Source organism: Ciconia boyciana, chromosome 5 (assembly GCF_034638445.1).
Source record: "Ciconia boyciana chromosome 5, ASM3463844v1, whole genome shotgun sequence".
Lineage (NCBI taxonomy): Eukaryota > Metazoa > Chordata > Aves > Ciconiiformes > Ciconiidae > Ciconia > Ciconia boyciana.
The window spans coordinates 10,661,538-10,678,054 of record NC_132938.1 but is presented as its reverse complement, the minus strand read 5'-3'; the positions used below and the strand labels follow the sequence as shown (position 1 = coordinate 10,678,054).

The following is a 16,517-nucleotide window of genomic DNA, read 5'->3' as shown; positions in this document are numbered from 1 at the left end:
CCATTTCCTTCCCACCAACTCTTCTTTTTTAAATTAAGATGTAAGGACTTACTCCAGCCACAGTTTGAATCTAGCAGAAATCTGGAATTTTTTTACATACACTCTACAGTCTAGTTAGATTATTTCCCTCCCTCTCCCCCGTTTTAATTTGAAGATGCTTATTGGCATCACATTAACCTATCCTATCTTAGAGAACTTGCTTCTTTCCAAATCCTTTCTTAAACATCTAATAGCATTGTCCATTCTTTCCATTCCTATGGTCACATCAAAGCTGGTCCAAAGAATATTTGGCTGACTCCTGGCCTCATTGACTTTTCACCTCCAAAACTTACTTTTATTTACTACACACACTATACATAAATACATATAAAATTCATATCTTTACAGCTCTTAAAGAAATGGCATATGTTATAAACTCCAGCAACCCTACTAATCTTCTTGGTAAGATGAGCTACAAGGAATACATTGCCTTTGTGCACCATTCTTTCTTAAAAGGGTTTTTTTAAAAGCTCTTTCAAAACAGTGCAGCCAGACTTCTTACAGACACAAACCGGTTACAATATAAGGGCACTCTTCTTTATGACCTCCAAAAGTTTGTTTTGTGCACTGCCTAGAACCAACAGCCATTATCTCCAAGAAGTATGTACAGCATTCTTTCATTTCCAAGTTTTGGTACTCCATAAAATTCAAGCTTACTCTTACATATGGAGCATATAACGCTTCCAGCAGAAGCTTTTACAATATTTACAGATTATCTTCCTGCTATACACATCCTATATATTCTTAAGGCATTCTAAATACGAGTCACTTGTTGTACACAATGAAGAGCTGAAGCTGGACTTCACTTGCACAAAGGAAATTCAGGAATTTGGGTCAATGGGATTAGTCCTGTTTCAGCCTAAGTAATCAAACCTGACATCTTTGTATAGTAAGTACAACAACAGTTCGCCCAGACCCAAGCCAAATGACAGATCATACATATCACAGATACATTGATTTAGCTGTGTGTGACTGGCACCACAAGATAAAAGGTCTACAGAAGCTGAACTTTAAGGAAGAAAGTGCTATTTCTGCACACTTTTAAAATATTTAATGGTATTTGTGACATTTTATATAGCATTTGAAACCCTACTGACTGATACACTTAACATCCTCTAAAAAACTGCGCTTATTAACTATCTCAAAGCATAGACATGCATTACAAACACATGTTTATATCTACAGCCATAAAAAGAACTCTCGGCTTTAGAGGTGTGCTAGGTGTTAGAAGTGCATTAGAGTCTGTCCAAAAAGCCTCCCCTTCCTCCAGAAAATATCAGACAATCTCTCATGCATTCTAGTCATTTAATGTTAACTAGTAAGCCACTATTTTAATGAAAGACATTTCCCAGGTTATAATGGAGTTAATTTTCAATTTCTGTCATGTACATCTCCAGCAGATCAAAACTTAACAGTCCCAATGCTTCAAACTAAAATTACCTCATTACATACTTGAAAAAAATTTTGTCTACAGAATTTTATAAAATATTTCTAAATTTAGCATCATCACACGTCAGCAAAGGTTTTGATATAATCACAAAAGCACATACAGTTTATGTGATAAACCAATGGAGATACAACACTCATAGATTAAGCAGGATTTTTGCTCCAAAGAATCACTTTAAAAAAAGGAAAATTACAAGCAGTCTGATTATTCAGCAAAGGTCTTCTCATACCACAGAAACAAAAGCATTGTTTCGGTTATCAAAGGCACATCCTGGCAAATACCTTCTTTTAGGTAAAACTGCAGACTCTTTCCACCTCCTGTTATTCAGGTTATATTCGATCTACATCTGTGTGTGTTTATATATGTAGCATAACATGTGGATATGTATGAATAAAATCTATTCTTTGGAAAGAACCACCTTTAACATAAAAGTAGCATAATACTACAGTTTTGATTAATGATGCTAGTCTTTCATTTATGGCTATTTTGTTTTTCTTGGAAGAACCATAACAGATAGTGGTTAGATTACTCCAGCTATAACATGGTGCCAAATTTTTCTAACTGTACAAACAAGTACATCCATTTTTACTTGCATCTAAGCAAGAACAAGTATTAAGATATCAGAGAAGTAGTTGTTCCTCTTCCAAAGATATCATGTGGATTCTCTCCACAAAAAAAAAAATAAAAGTAGCAAAAGCATTAACTTACAGATTCAATAATCTTCAGTTGACCTATTTTAAAAAAAAGTCAAATTGTTCACAAGACATAATAAGACTTGTCTACCTTTTAAGTCCAGCTAAGACATTTATAATTGTAATAACAGTTAGTAAAAACTTTGGTTTTTTCAAATGGGCAACAGGAAAGTAACAAGAAAATCATTGTGCTTCACTTACATTGCTCCACTACCACTTCCTCTCCTGTGCAATCTACCAGAGAACCAGCAGCTGGCATGATACAATCGAAAATAACCAGTGCAAGGACTTCAAGAGTTACAGTTTAACTGAATGTGACAAAATAAGCCTTAAGTCAGAAAGGATAGAGAGAATACTAGAAAGTATTAAGACTAAGTTATACACAATCACTTTTGAGAGAGTTCTTGCTATGTACTGTATACCTTGAAATCTTGAAGCTCGATTTTTTTGCTGGTTTGGAATGCTATATTGTTTTTCTCTATCATTTTTCATTCCACTTCGTTGGAGATGCAACTGTTAGTTAGAAATCACAAGGAATCTATTCTCCAAGCCTCACCATACCTTTTGATATTTTGGCTATTCTACAGAACACCATCCTCAATCCTTTTCATTCTACAACAAGCTCCCTCTTCTTTTTCTAGGTGATGTTGCTGAAATACGCAACAACACCATCAGACCTTAGGACACGAGGGTTAAATAGTGAATAGTGATATAGTTTATCTTCTTCTTAGCACAGGACTATTAGGAACACATCATGTTTGTATTTGCTTTTTATGTGGACTCATGCATGAGTATCAAGCCAAGTTAATATTTGGTCTTTACCTGTGAGCTGCTCAAAATCCTAAAAACCCAACAGTAAGAAACTAAAAAAAAGGAAAGGAAAACTGGCCAACACCACTACTGCAACTGGTAAAGACTGCGTGGGAGACAGAGCTTTCTCACAACTCTTGTTTCCATAAGAAGGTAAGAATCACACTTCACAACTCCCAATTCATGTGTGAGGTGCATTTCTTCCACATACCTTCTCAGTTAACACAGACCAGCAACTGCATTTAGAGCAAAATCCTACCAGACCACTAGACCATGCACTTTTCATCATCTCCTTAGGGCTATAAAAATAACAGAGAATGAGTAACATGTGGCAGCCAAATGACTTAGCATGTTGATCAGAATGGTAGAAATGGCATAGGCATAGATCCACTCATATAATTAAGTTGCTCCTTGCTATCTAAAATGGAAAATAACACTCCAGGATGGAAAGGAATTGTATAAAGTTGCCAAATGAAAAGTTTCAAGCAAAAAGACTTCCATTTGCCACATTTCATAGCAAAGACACTGCTGCAAATCCCTTCTCCTCTCTCAGTAAACAAAAAAACCAGCGCTCTCTCAGTAAACAAAGCCTGTCAACCAAATGCCACATTCCTTGGAGTAAGATCTCCCAACTCTGGAAGAAGAGACCTAGCTCCCAGTTCAACAGTCCAGCAGGGAGCTTCCTGCTACTAAGTAATTATTAAGTAGGATGATACTGTTGCAGCCCATTAGACCAGAGGTTAGTACGTCTTTAGTAATTAACAGAGTTGTCACTGATCCCTTGCCACCTGCCAACCCAATTTTGCTGGGGAGCTGAATCCCACAGTGCAAGCACACAGGTGGCATCAGCAGCACTGTGACACCCTTCTCTTCCACTAAGATATCCTTCTACCCCTGGCAGTCTTCTAATTCCTCTAGGACCAATGAGCCACAGCATCAGCCAGCTCTGCTAAGCAGAAGAGCTGCCAGCCAGCAGGGAGGAGGAAAAACACAACTGCTCTCTGCTGCGGGAGGAGGGATGCCATGCAGCTGTGGAGAAACAGTCTGGCAGCAGAGGTACAGTGGGCATAGTGCCAATATGACAGATAGTTTCTGGACTTAATCACTTTGATATCATTTAGTACTGTGTACTTCTGGAAGTATGGTGTTCCAACTTATCAGCATTGTTTCCATCATTATTAGAAAGGTTATCTGCACCTCAAAGCAAAAGATGTGAGACTCAGCAAATTCGCACATTCCTCTGATAATGCTTCGATTTGCCTCTTCAGACACTCAGATCAGTTGTTTTCTGAACTACAACCATTTTCACAACAGCTGTGATATTTGCCCAGGGACAGAAAGAAGGGCTTTTTTTTTTTGGGGGGGGAGGGGGCAGAATGGAGCGAAATGACTCACTGAGGCTTTGAGTTCACAGGGAAAAAAGAATTTCACTGCGAGTTCTTCCCATAACAGCTTCCCACAAATACAGTAATTTCCTTTAAGTGGCTAGAGAATAGTTAGGCTATCTAACTCTGTTCTCCTAGTTTAAACATGAAAAGTACATTTAAAATATTCCTCTTTCCCTTACAAATTTCCCTCCCTCCTCCACTGCACAGTCACACATCAGGTATTTAGCTAGCATAATTCCAGCAGTCTGCCATGCTTAATTTACTCCTGAGTAAGAGTACCCAACACAAGCTTATTAATGGTGGGACTGGAATAAATTTGGGCCAGACTACGCATCATCTTATTATTTGTTTGGCTTCTCCTATATCCAGGATCACAATTCTGTTGTATATAATCCCATTAGTATTCTTCAAGGTAGTTTTCTACTTCCAGCTCTTTAGGGGGAAGAGAACTACTAATCTTATACCAAGACTCATTTGCGCCTGCTGTAATGGGTATTTTGTCTTCTCAGAAATCCCTTTCTGGTTGGTGTTCTGTTGAGTATATTCACTTATTTACGGTCCTAATGCAAGTCTCCAGTTAGAAGTCAAAGGTAAGTACTCTCCCCTAGACACCAAACAACGGAGACTGCACAGGATTGATTGTCCCATGCTCCTACAGGTGGTATGCCAACCTTGACAGCAGAAAGCATATTTCTCCATGCAACGTGTACAGAAGTCTGTATACACAAATCCCACTCCACTCACTTAAAACTGCACAGTGCTTTGAAAACATACCTACCTGGCATGGTAGTGGAGTCTGATTAACTGACTGAAAAATTACAGTGGAAAGCTTGAATGTTTAAGCCTGACTGATTAAAGGCAATTAACAGCTGCAGATGCTCAGCAGCTGTGCAAGTCAGGTCACACTTTTGCCCGAACATAGCTTGAAGTGCCTCATTTTGATTAGCCAAGCTTACAGATCAGGTCAGTTTTGCATTAGCTAACTATAAGCCTTTCATCTGTCAATAGGACCTGTAGGCTCACAGTCCCGGTTTCTTTGTGCTAAATTTTTCTCTACATTTTTATCAGGACATAAAGTAGAAAAAAAATGCTAATCCCCCCAGGAATACAGGAAAGTAGAGAAAACAAGAAAAAGGAAGATGACTAGCTCTTACACAAGCCTATGTATCTAAAGTGTACAGTTTTATTAGTAGAAGGAAATACCAGAAGCTGACTTCAGTACATACCTTTGGTCAAAACAGTGCAATTGCTAAATTTGTGTAAAAGGTTTAGGAGCATACGTAATGAAAGAACAATGTTCAGTAACAATGTATGCCATCTCTGCAATAGGATCATATCACAGTGCTCTGAGGTAAGAAATGCTCTCACTTGGAGGAAATAACTGTCTTGCAATTGTAATACATTGGAACTTGGTCTCTTCAGAGTTCCAGCTTGGTCTAGGAGAAACAAACAATTACGTGACATGTTGTAACAGAATTACTGTTAAGCAACATCAAGGTAATGATTTACTCTTTTTAGTAATCACAAGATTAGAGACCAATAATTTAAGCCTCTGCTGCTTGGTTGCAGGAACTAGCTCCCAAAGGTAACTACATTCTGGTTTGAATGCCAACGTCAGCACTTAGATGCATGCAAGCAACTTCTGCTGAAATGAAGGGGAACTAGGTAGACTTCGAGGTGAAATTTGTAAAGATATGACATTTAAACTAAAACTTTTTACCATATAGAAGAGTTTTAACAAGTTTTACAAATACACCAATAGAGAGATTGTCCCTCGCTCGTGTCAGAATGTTAAGAAGTACGGTAAGTCTTGTAAAATAATGTACGAGAGCTAATAAAGCATGAGATGAAGGACCATTTCAAAGAGATTTTAACTTGGAATAAGATTTACATGCAGACACTGAAAGGAAATCGCAGGTCAAATCTAGTTTCTACTTCTATAGGTTCAACAGGGTATAACCCCAAAAATCATAGTTCATGAGACTTTTAAACTCAAAATGAGTTTTTTCCCCCACCTCAACAGACTACTATTTATTTAATAGGAAAATATGCAAATATTTATAAAAATGACTGTTTCCAGAATGATGATTAATGTCTATCACTATAGTAGCTTAAGTTAAAAATAGAACAGGGAAACAAAGCTTCCTACCAAACCACTTTTTTTTTTTTTTGGTCTTACAAGCCATATTTTACCAGACAAGACTGAGGTATTCACAGCATTATCTACTTCTGCCTCTCTTCTTCCTTTTTTGTTACTAAGCAGTCATTACATGAAAAATGAAATCAAGTAACACAAGCTTTTACACTCACTAGAATCTGTTTCAGGATCTGAGATGCTACCCTGAAGTGCTGCGTAAATAAAGATAAAGACATCTCAGTGACTGATTTCAGCAGAGTAAAGCTCTCCTGGAGAGTAGGAAGCTGATTTGTCTGGAGAAGAACTGAACATGAAAGTGGAACATGACGTGTTAAGTAAGATTTCCCTCCTCCAAGGGTTCTTGCTTTTTATTTTGCATATCTTTAAATGAAAAGCTCAATGCTGATACAAGATTAAGCTGGAGTTATTTAAAGTAATCTCAATTTAAGAACATTTAGAATTAAGTCTTCCTTTTGTTTAAGGATTAATTATTAAATTGCACAGCACAAGTTCATGGTTCATCTAAATAGGAAGACTGCCAGCTAAACTAGACCTGACTTTATTTCCATTTGTTAAAGCAGAATAACAGCAGAAGATGCAGTTCAGCACGCAGTTCCAGACTGGCTAACGTGAACAATGAGAAGTACATTTACACTCGATAACAATGGAGTTCGGGTCACTGAAGCCCAATCTAAATTCACATTCTTCTAACAGAGGGAAACCTCATACATGCAGACTACATTTCCATCACCTAGTACTTTTTATTTATTTTGTTGACCATACAAGTACTAAACCTAGGAATCCTAAATCTTCCTACTTTCTGCTATTCTCTCTTCTCTTGATTATTTGGATATGCTTCAAACTCATGAGAAATCTTTTGCTTTTAGTCATTTCTCTATGATGCGTAAATCACCTTTCATGATGAGTCTTGCAGCACACTTCCTTCCCATCAGCACTCCCTCTAGTCAACACTTAGACAAACAAAGATCTCTGAGGTAGCAACAGTTCCAGACATGCACACTGGTGCCATTGGACTCTCCCAGCCTTTTCTTTCCAAGTACTGCCAGAAGCAAGAATGAGGAAAATAATTCAAACCCCAAAATGCAGGTTGTTTTTCTACAGCAAGTTGGGACTAATCACTTAACTGGAACTTGGTAAGCAGTGTTAAGTCAGGGTGCTGGAAATTTACAAACTAGCTGTAAGACAGGAGATGAACTGTAACATAGAATACTAATACCCAACACTAAGAAATGGGTCCTTTAGTAAATTTCTGGTCTACATATTGCTACTCCTACTCTGCTCTAGGTGCGAGCAGCCACTGTCTAGAAGCACTAGTCAGTCAGTGTGGGGTGTCCTTTTTTAAACTCACTGAAACTATACTGAAACTGATACAGTGCCTGAATTCTAGCATTATTGCGGTACTGCTCTATATTTGCAAACAGCATATTGTGGTATTGCTGCACAGCACAGTTAAAAATAATTGTTAAGATAAATAGTTGATCCACCTCCAGTCTTTCTGTCATGCCATCAATTTTGACAAGGAAAGGAGAAAAACAAAAAACCCATCTCTGCCTGAAGACTCAGGCCACAGACTGTTACAACTCTCTGATGTGGCATCTCTGACTGTACACCAAAACCAGTAAAAAGACAGCAATACAGTTATTGGATAGGCGGAAGAGGGGCAGAGAAAGTGAACAAACAAATCACACTAAAGAAAGGATGACTACACCCTGACATAGTGAGTCTCAACCCATGTGAAAAAAGGCAGCTGCTCCAGTCCGTGAAACAGTTATCTCCTTTACTGGGCAAAAATGGTGCTCTAGCTATACAGAAACTCATAGCTGAATTCAAACTCTGAAAACTGAAACAGCCTGATGAACTGTCAACTCTGCAAAAGCATCCAGAGCCTTGGAAAGGCATCCTTGTTTATTGTATTTGAGTAGTACTGAATGTTGCCAACTACTAAATTTGAATCTTGCTTCTTTTAAGGCTCCAGCTACTATGCTGAGGGATTTTACTTTCTGGGGTTTTAAAACAGCGTGTTAGTCTTCTAATTGGAGGAAAAGCTTAAAACATACAATACAGGCACCCTGAAAGAAAGTTAATAATAAATGCTTGCTTGAAATACATACAACTTCCTCTTCTTAGGGACCTCATTCATGACCTTTGCGTATTTGTGCGGCGTTCCTGACAAAAATAAAAGAATTCTAAAATTTCAGGTTTTTGGTGCTCCCATAAAAGTTAAGTATTACTCCGCATGGCCACCAGATTTTAAAAAAAATTATTAAGGCTGATACTTCGCTCAGTTGTTGCTCTCATATGAGTTCCGATGGAAATTCCATTTTCGTATTTTGAGGAAACCATCTGGAATGAAAGATTTGAAGAGCCTTTAAAGGTGAGTTCATGATTGAAGACATAAATCCAAGTTTCTCCTAGTACTCTTCATTTATGGCAAAGCTGAAGGGATAATGAATAAAAGCCTTGGTTAAATATGTTTGGTAACTTTCCTATTTAGGGGTTGTCATATATTCCCTGCACTGAAACAATCAAGAATATCAATGAAGTGTTTCACAGCGATATATGCAAGTCCTTTGTGCATGCATGGGTCAAGAGGACATGATGTTGTACATGTAAACAAAGTTTAGTTGCAATGTCTACTACATTAAGCAACAGCAATCATAATCTGTTTACATGGACCACTCTAAAGTTTTTGTAAAGCAATCTCAAATCTATGTGCAGGTATTAAGTTTTCTAAATGTTCTGTGAAAGGGTGAAAGCCATTTCCATGCTGTAAAAGCCTCCATAAGCACCTAAATCCATTTGGAATTATCAGGAATTACCACAGTCATGCCTAAGTGCTCACACACTACAATACACAATATCACCACCTACCTAAATTAGAGTGAGTCATCATACTATAAAGAACAGAACCCAAAACTCCTGTCTTCCTGCCCTAACATATCCAAGGAAATAGTCTACAATGACAAAAACAAATCTCATGTTTTTATAAGTTACAGTAGAGTGGTTGCATTTAACTATGGAAAAAGTGTTTACCTTTTAAAAATGTAAGGATACAAAGCTAGCTTGAATTGGGAAGTTCCTCCTTTGATAAATTAACACTAAAAGAGCGGGGCAGGGTGGGAATTAAAGACATATGCATTCCCTGGAAGACAGAACAGACCTAATGGTTCAAATGTACCTACTGTTCCATTAGGACAGAAGTGATCCTGATCATACATGATTAATCATGTACAGTTTGTCAGTCAACATTATAACTTAGTGGAAGTAATAAAAATCCAGAAAGCTTTAACCATAACCAGTTGAACAGTGAGAATTTTCAAACATGAAGAGGATGAAAACAGGAGTTCCCTAGCCTTCCTGGAGTTTTACCTGTGGCCTTTCTGGAAAAATAAGATTGTAAGGAAGCAAAGGTCTGCTTTCCCTACCTCTGGGCAACCACGGACACGAAGATTAATCCAGCAACACAATTCAGCAAGCAGCTATTCCTAAACTTGGCCAAAGACTTGCTTATTTCACACCAGCTATCTAGCTCAGCTCTTTACAACCGTTATGGGAGATGGATCCAGAATGTCCACTTTCCATGAAGCTAAGATTTGCCAGAACTACTTTAGAGAGAGCCCTAGCTACAGATTAGGTAGCTGAATTAGTCTGGTTAAACCAGCCTGTGACTGTGGCAGGAAGACATAACAGGAATCCTTACAACTGGCATGCAAGCTATTCTCTTCTCTGCTCCTAAAAACAAAGTTTGCAGGAGCTGAAGACATAAGTATTGCCAAGGTGTGACTCCTGAATGATTGTAATTCCTTCTCTGCACTGTACATCATCTTTAAATATCCTTCTGCCAAAGTTATTCAGATATACGTAACCACTGCAATAACAACACCTTGGAAGAGATAAGAACTTGGTCATTACTGGGAATGAGCTGGCATGCAAGCAAAACAAACAAGATTATTTCAGTTATGCTGGTATGCTAGGATAGGGGGAGAACAACATTTAGGTTTGTTTCCATAGGAAGTCATGTCTCTGCATTCTCCCCTAACTATTGCCCTGTTTATAATTCATCTCTTACCTCGGGAAAAATAGTTTTCAGATTCCTGCATGTGTTAAATTAAATTCAAGACTCTCGCTTTTTAATAAAGGAATAAGAAATTCAACATAGGAGTTTATGGAGAAGAGGCAAGATTGAAAAAAACCTTCAAACAGGTCTTGGAGAAACACTGTGGAGACAGCATATTGCTCTTAAAAAGCATAGTGTACCGAGAATTGTTATATGCTCTAGTCTAGTCATCCATCTTAAGCAAGCAATCTGATGCTACACATGCTTGTAATATATAGCATGATAAATAATTCCTTAAAGTTTACGAAACCCAGTGTAGTTATACTGATCAAAACTTCAGTGCCTTCAATTGTTTCCTCAACACATCGCAAAAGGCACAACTTGTCTAGACATTCTAGCACAAGATGAGTAGAAGAGGTGTTGATTAACAAGAGAGTTAGCAATGGTCCATAAATATTAGAGGAATAGACAGTGACATACATACATGTGATAATAGTATAAAAAATACACATTCCATTTAGTATCCTATTTATAGAAATGTATTGTGTCGCTCAGATTACCTTTGAGGCTGCCTTAAATCCCTCTGATTTCCAGACTCCCAGCTCCTCTCCAGACACTGTTTGTTCCTCTACAGTACAGGTTCAAGAGCAAATGTGAAGCAATGTCATCAGGAAATGACTTCATGGAATAAGTTTACCTTAAAGAAAGGCCAAAAGTATGCTTAGCTACACAAAAGTAGCCATCTAGGAGGTTGTTTTCTCTCCTCCCTCAGAAATCCCCATCAGGAAGCAAAAGGCATTGTGGAATAATCATTGTATCAACCAATACTTTCAAATCTAAACAAAACCAATTTACTCTGGAAGTCCCCTGGTAACTGTTATGAGTCTTCACCATTGTTTCCAGAGCTATCCATCAATTCTGCTGAGAGTCTGAGCTTGTATGAACTTTCCTGCAAGATCCAATAGAAGTACACCAAGATCCTGATCCTGCAGTAATACAGACTAACAGTTTTATAAATAATAGGGTTACTTACATCTGCAAGTACTTTTGAGATCAGGGCTTAAGCCAGCAACAATTAATTGACACAATACTTGCAGGGCTGCACATTCCAAACAATTTACGAAACTGCTGGATAATCTGACGAAAGCATAAGTTACCCATTGCCTAACATCTCATGCCAAACAGACTAGAAGGTATACCAACACTAAGTTAATGTTGTCAAGTTAAAACTCATAGCCCTCTAATACTGCAATCTTACTGCATTGTAATGCATAGCAATAAATGTACTAAGAATTTAAGGGCTACAGGGCGAAGAGCAAACAATGTAACTGCCAGGTTTTGGGTATCATCAAAAGCGCTTTTCCTACAGGTAAAATGACAAATATATATGTGCCTTTTGGTCATCCGTATTTGTGTTTCAGGGTTGTAAAGAGTAAGTTAACACAGTTCTTAATGCATTTCCATTTCTACTTAGTCTTTGTTACCAAAGTGGCTGCCATGTTTATTTTTCTATCAACAGAGACTGCTCCATGTCCACTTAAGTAAGAAATCGAAGGAGAAGACTTTTCACGCCCTCTGTGGGGTTTTTTTTTTTTTTTGTAGGCTAACTAAGTTTCCTAACAACAAAATTAGATTGGAAGTCTGGTCTTAGAAGTACAGGGGGTTCATGTGCCTGTAGGAGCTTACAGATTCACAGTCAACTGATCAGATTGGCCTCAAGCACAGGAATTCTCAGACAGTCCTGCCTCAGGTGCCTGCAGGAATTTATCTTGGTGTATTCATTCTTACTGGTTTGAAAACTTTAAGCCTTTTGCAGAACTGGCGTCTCTGTATTTCCCTCCTTTATAACTTAAAAAAAAGCTCTTCATTTTCTTGACATTTTAGCATGAAGTTTGTCATGCTTTGTGGAGAAGTTTATGGAAAGCTGGGAGATTTTAAAACAAAAAAATTACAAACAGGAAACAGCATTTAACCCACCGCTAAGCTGACCCAGTACTGACTCCTCAGTAATGGAATATTGGCAAGGGGTATCTATTAATCAGCTCTCTTGCAACAGCAAGATGGCTCCAAAATACAGTAACAGGAAGGGAAAGAAACACGTGTTAAGCCTAAAAGAAAAACAGCAAGTTAATTCTACTTTTGTCTGTGGCACAAAAGAGGTACATGAATGAAATAAACTGCAGAGGCTCCAGCTCTACATTTCCTGTACAACTAAAAATAAACAGAAGAGGTGTATAATTATTCAGATCTGAATTTGTTTCATACCCCTAAGACACTAACACTAAGAACAGAGTGAAATTAGAAATTTGCTTTTCACAGTAGGAAACATACCAGTTTAATGCAACTAATCTCACACAGGAAACTCAAGTCCAGCCCGTGCACAGACCAGCCAGAGTGCATACATCAGCAGGAAAGGCTCTTTGACACCAGCTTAGCAACACTACTTAATCTGTAATGATAAAGTTAGACAAGGTATAAGGGCAGTTCAGTCTCACTACTGACCTGTTCTTTGCTAGCATCATCAAGACCCACAGAAAAGAGGTCTTAACAGACAGAATGGTAGGAGGTGAAACATTTATCCACCTTCTCAACTCATTCTGGATATCAGTATCCTTAAAGTTGCTACCAATTTGCACTGGGCACTTGTGGGATAAAAGCTGGCAAATTAAATAAACCCATGCCAGGTGTCCTTGCTCTCTACCAATAAGAGAAGTACATTTACACAGTTTGCACAGAGCCTACACCTGTAGATGAATGGGAACTTCAAACCTAGACAGAAGTGACAGCATGACCCAAATAAATGAGGGGGCTTCCAAGATTGAAGGGGCTTGAAGAAGATGATAACTAGAGGAAATGCGGTCAAAAATGCCTTTGTACTCTATATTTCATCTCTAAAAAGTCTTGCCTCATCCTTTGACATATATTTATATTATCACTGGAAATGTGCTAGGAAATTACTCCTGATGCTCACAACTCAAAACCAAAGCCACAGCTCAGCATAAGCAGGGAAACAGTACAGCTCTTTCATCTTTTCCTTCCTGAAGGGAAGCACCTACACTTTTTTTTTCCCCTGAAGAGCCTTTCCTCCTCATACAGGCAGACTCACACTGCCAAACTGACTCTGTCCCACCTTCCACCTGCAGGCAACCAAAGCGGCACTGAACTGAAGGCGTCAACACATGGGACGGGGAGACACGAGGAGTCTTCCCACTGTTTCCCTCACAGCAGCAGGAACCACACCTTCCCCACAGCCGCGGTGAGAATCACCTACATTCCCAGAGGTGCGCAGCTGCCGAGGGACGCAGACCAAGGCCGGGGAAGCTTCCAAAGTCCTCACGAGGGAAACCGGCCGCTTCGGAGCGCCTCAACGCCAGGCGGCAGCTCCAGGGTCCGCCCAGCCCCTCACCTTTCCCCCGCGAGGCCGCACGCCCTCACGCCCGGCTCGAGGGCTCTCCGGCGGGCGGCAGCGGCGTTTCTCGAGGCTCCCGGTGACTCACCCGACGAGTTTCCCGGCGCCCCTCGGCACGGCGCTGAGGCAACGAAGCGGCGGGAGGGGGGAAAGGAGACGTGGACACGCGCGAGGCCCCTTCCTGCCCCCGTCCCCCCCACGGGCGCCCCGCGCGTGGCCGGTGCGAAGGAGGCGCGCGGGGCCGTGAGGGGGGAAAGGGACGCGCGCGGGGCCGTGTGAGGGAGCGGGCGGCTCGCGTCCGGACCGTTGGAGAGGGCGCGCGTGGAGCGGGTGGCGGTGGCTGGGGGGGGGCGCGGGGCGGGAACACCTCCGCCTCCTCCTGATCCCGCCAGGAGAGCGCCGTGAGGAGAGGGCGCTTACCTCAGCCGCAGGTTGGCTCAGCTCCGCGGGCGGCAGCCGCCGCGCCGGCCACTCATCCCCGTTCCACAGACCGGCCTCGTAGCGGTCGCCGCGCCCAACGCCCGCCCCTTCCTTCACCTGCCGGGACGGGCCCGCCTTCCTCCGCCAGTGCGAGCTGCCGGCAGCCAGGGCCGCGCCGTCCCTCCTCGGCCTGCCGTGGGGTGGAGGCCGCCGGGGGAGGGGAGGGCAGGGCTGGGCTGGGCTGGGCGGGGCGGGGAGTGGGCTGGGCTGTACAACGCCGTGCCGGAGCAGCAGCCGTTTGTGCCTGAGCGGCTGCCTTGCTCTGCCAGGGTCCGGTTTAAAAGCCGTGGCCACCGCTCTCCTCTGTCAGGGCTGTGTGTGCTGAAAACCCTCAGCAGCCCTGTTGGTGGCGGCCACAATCTCAGGTCTGTCAAATGCAGGAGTAAAAGTTGCAGCCCTGGAGGACATGACTTGGTAGGATCGGGTTTTATCTGACTGACACCAGGGTCTGCCACAGGTCCCTACCTGGAAGACACCAGGGGCAGGGAGAAAGCAGGTTGTAACATGTCCGCAAACGGTGAGGATCATTTGCGAGTGTCCCGTCCCTATCGGGAAGCAGGTGGAGGCACTGATTCAGGTCTGGCTGGGCTGCAGCAGCATGGCCCGGCTGCGGGGATGGCCAGCTCAGGTCTGCAGAAGGCTCAGCGGTAAGTTGCAGCCTGGCTCATGTGGACACAGGCTGGCTCTCCATGAAGTAGCTGGCGTGCCTCGATGCCCTGCTTCTGTTACCAGGATCACTGCAGAGTTAGCCTGGGTCCGAAACAGCCTAGGGCCCCACCAGCCATGCTGGCTCCAGACTGGCTGCACACAGAGACTCTGGGTTGCCTCTGCACTCAACTCTCATTTTATCCAGGTTTTCCTCATATCCATGGTAGCTAGACCCCGTCGTTCTGAAGCTTACCTGTACCCCCAAGAGATGTTACACAGTTGGAAAGGTACTTTTTAAGTGCTCTAAAAGGTGACTTTTAAAATTTGGTAAGATGAAGTTCACTTCTCATGTGTTAAATGTTAATTTAAGATATGCTTTAATTTCATGCAGTATTTTGGATTCTCTTGGGCTTTTTGTTTTTGTTTCTCCATTTGCCTTTTATTACTTCCCAGATTTATTTTTCTAACTTAAAAAAAAAAGTGGGTTTTTTTTTCAATAAGATGAGCAGAAAATTGAAAAATCAAAACGACATTTAAAACATACAGAAGCAAAATATAAAAAAAACTATCAAAAAGCTATTTAAAAATGCTCAGCAACTTAGAATGCATTTTTTGGTCTTGTAAAAATGATATACAAAGTAGTGTTACTACTGTGGGAGTACTGCTCTGAGAGGTACAAAGTGGTCAGTTTTAACTCCATTTACTTTTGTAACAAGAACGTAACTGAAAAAGAGCACTTAATAAACCAATATACCCAAAACATTGATCTTTGCATAATTCTGTAGATTTATTTGAAAAAAAGCAGCAGATTCCTTTAGTGATTACTCAGCTAAGACTTTACTTTAGTTTTAAAGCCTTTAACCTTTACAATAGTATTAGAATAGTTTCTGTGGTCAGAAAATAATGTGGTGTGATATTTCCTGTGAATGCCATTTATTAGTATTTTTCTTTGTCATTCACAGAAATTTGTAGTATGAAGTAGCGAAGAGAATCTCTCTTCTGAATAGAATAGAGAGAGTGCTTGGTCTGTGAAATGAAGCCCTGTGTTTTAAGTACAGCAGACACTAGCAAAAGCTGGTTAGGAAATGGGGTTTAGTGGTGATCTTTGATTTATAACATAAATACAGTGCTGTTAACACCTACTATTGGATTTGAAGGAATCTCCACATGAAGAAAAAGATAATTTCTGAGTACAAGGGAGTAATTGCACTGGCAGGGCCTAAGGAAAATGAAGTTTCCTAAACTTTCCCATGACTTGTATCTCAGTTGCAACCAGCAGCAGCCCTTACCCTGGCCTTGGCTTTCTGCTGCACAAAGACTGCCAGCTGTATACAACTGTGGGCAGGCTGTGTAACACAAATAAGTCCCATATGAAGACCACAAGCAGGA

General features: G+C 40.8%; 1 protein-coding gene across 8 annotated transcripts in view; it reads right to left on the bottom strand.

The window, feature by feature from the left end:
* SH3BP2 (SH3 domain binding protein 2) overlaps nucleotides 1-14,633 on the bottom strand; it is a 41,996-nt gene extending 27,363 nt beyond the window's left edge. For 2 of the 8 annotated variants that reach the window (XM_072862557.1, XM_072862560.1), the window contains exons 1-5: nucleotides 14,421-14,633; nucleotides 12,923-13,040; nucleotides 11,152-11,288; nucleotides 8,811-8,877; nucleotides 8,646-8,700 (exon numbers count right to left, since the gene is read on the bottom strand). In XM_072862557.1, coding sequence (XP_072718658.1) covers nucleotides 8,646-8,700; nucleotides 8,811-8,877 — 122 coding nt within the window. In that variant the 5' untranslated portion in view covers nucleotides 11,152-11,288; nucleotides 12,923-13,040; nucleotides 14,421-14,633. Of the gene's footprint in view, nucleotides 1-5,602; nucleotides 5,772-8,645; nucleotides 8,701-8,810; nucleotides 8,878-11,151; nucleotides 11,289-12,922; nucleotides 13,041-13,862; nucleotides 14,055-14,420 lie in introns of those variants that run through there. The other 6 variants (XM_072862558.1, XM_072862559.1, XM_072862562.1 and 3 more) reach the window with 6 other exon arrangements.
* Between the last annotated feature and the right edge of the window lie 1,884 nt (nucleotides 14,634-16,517).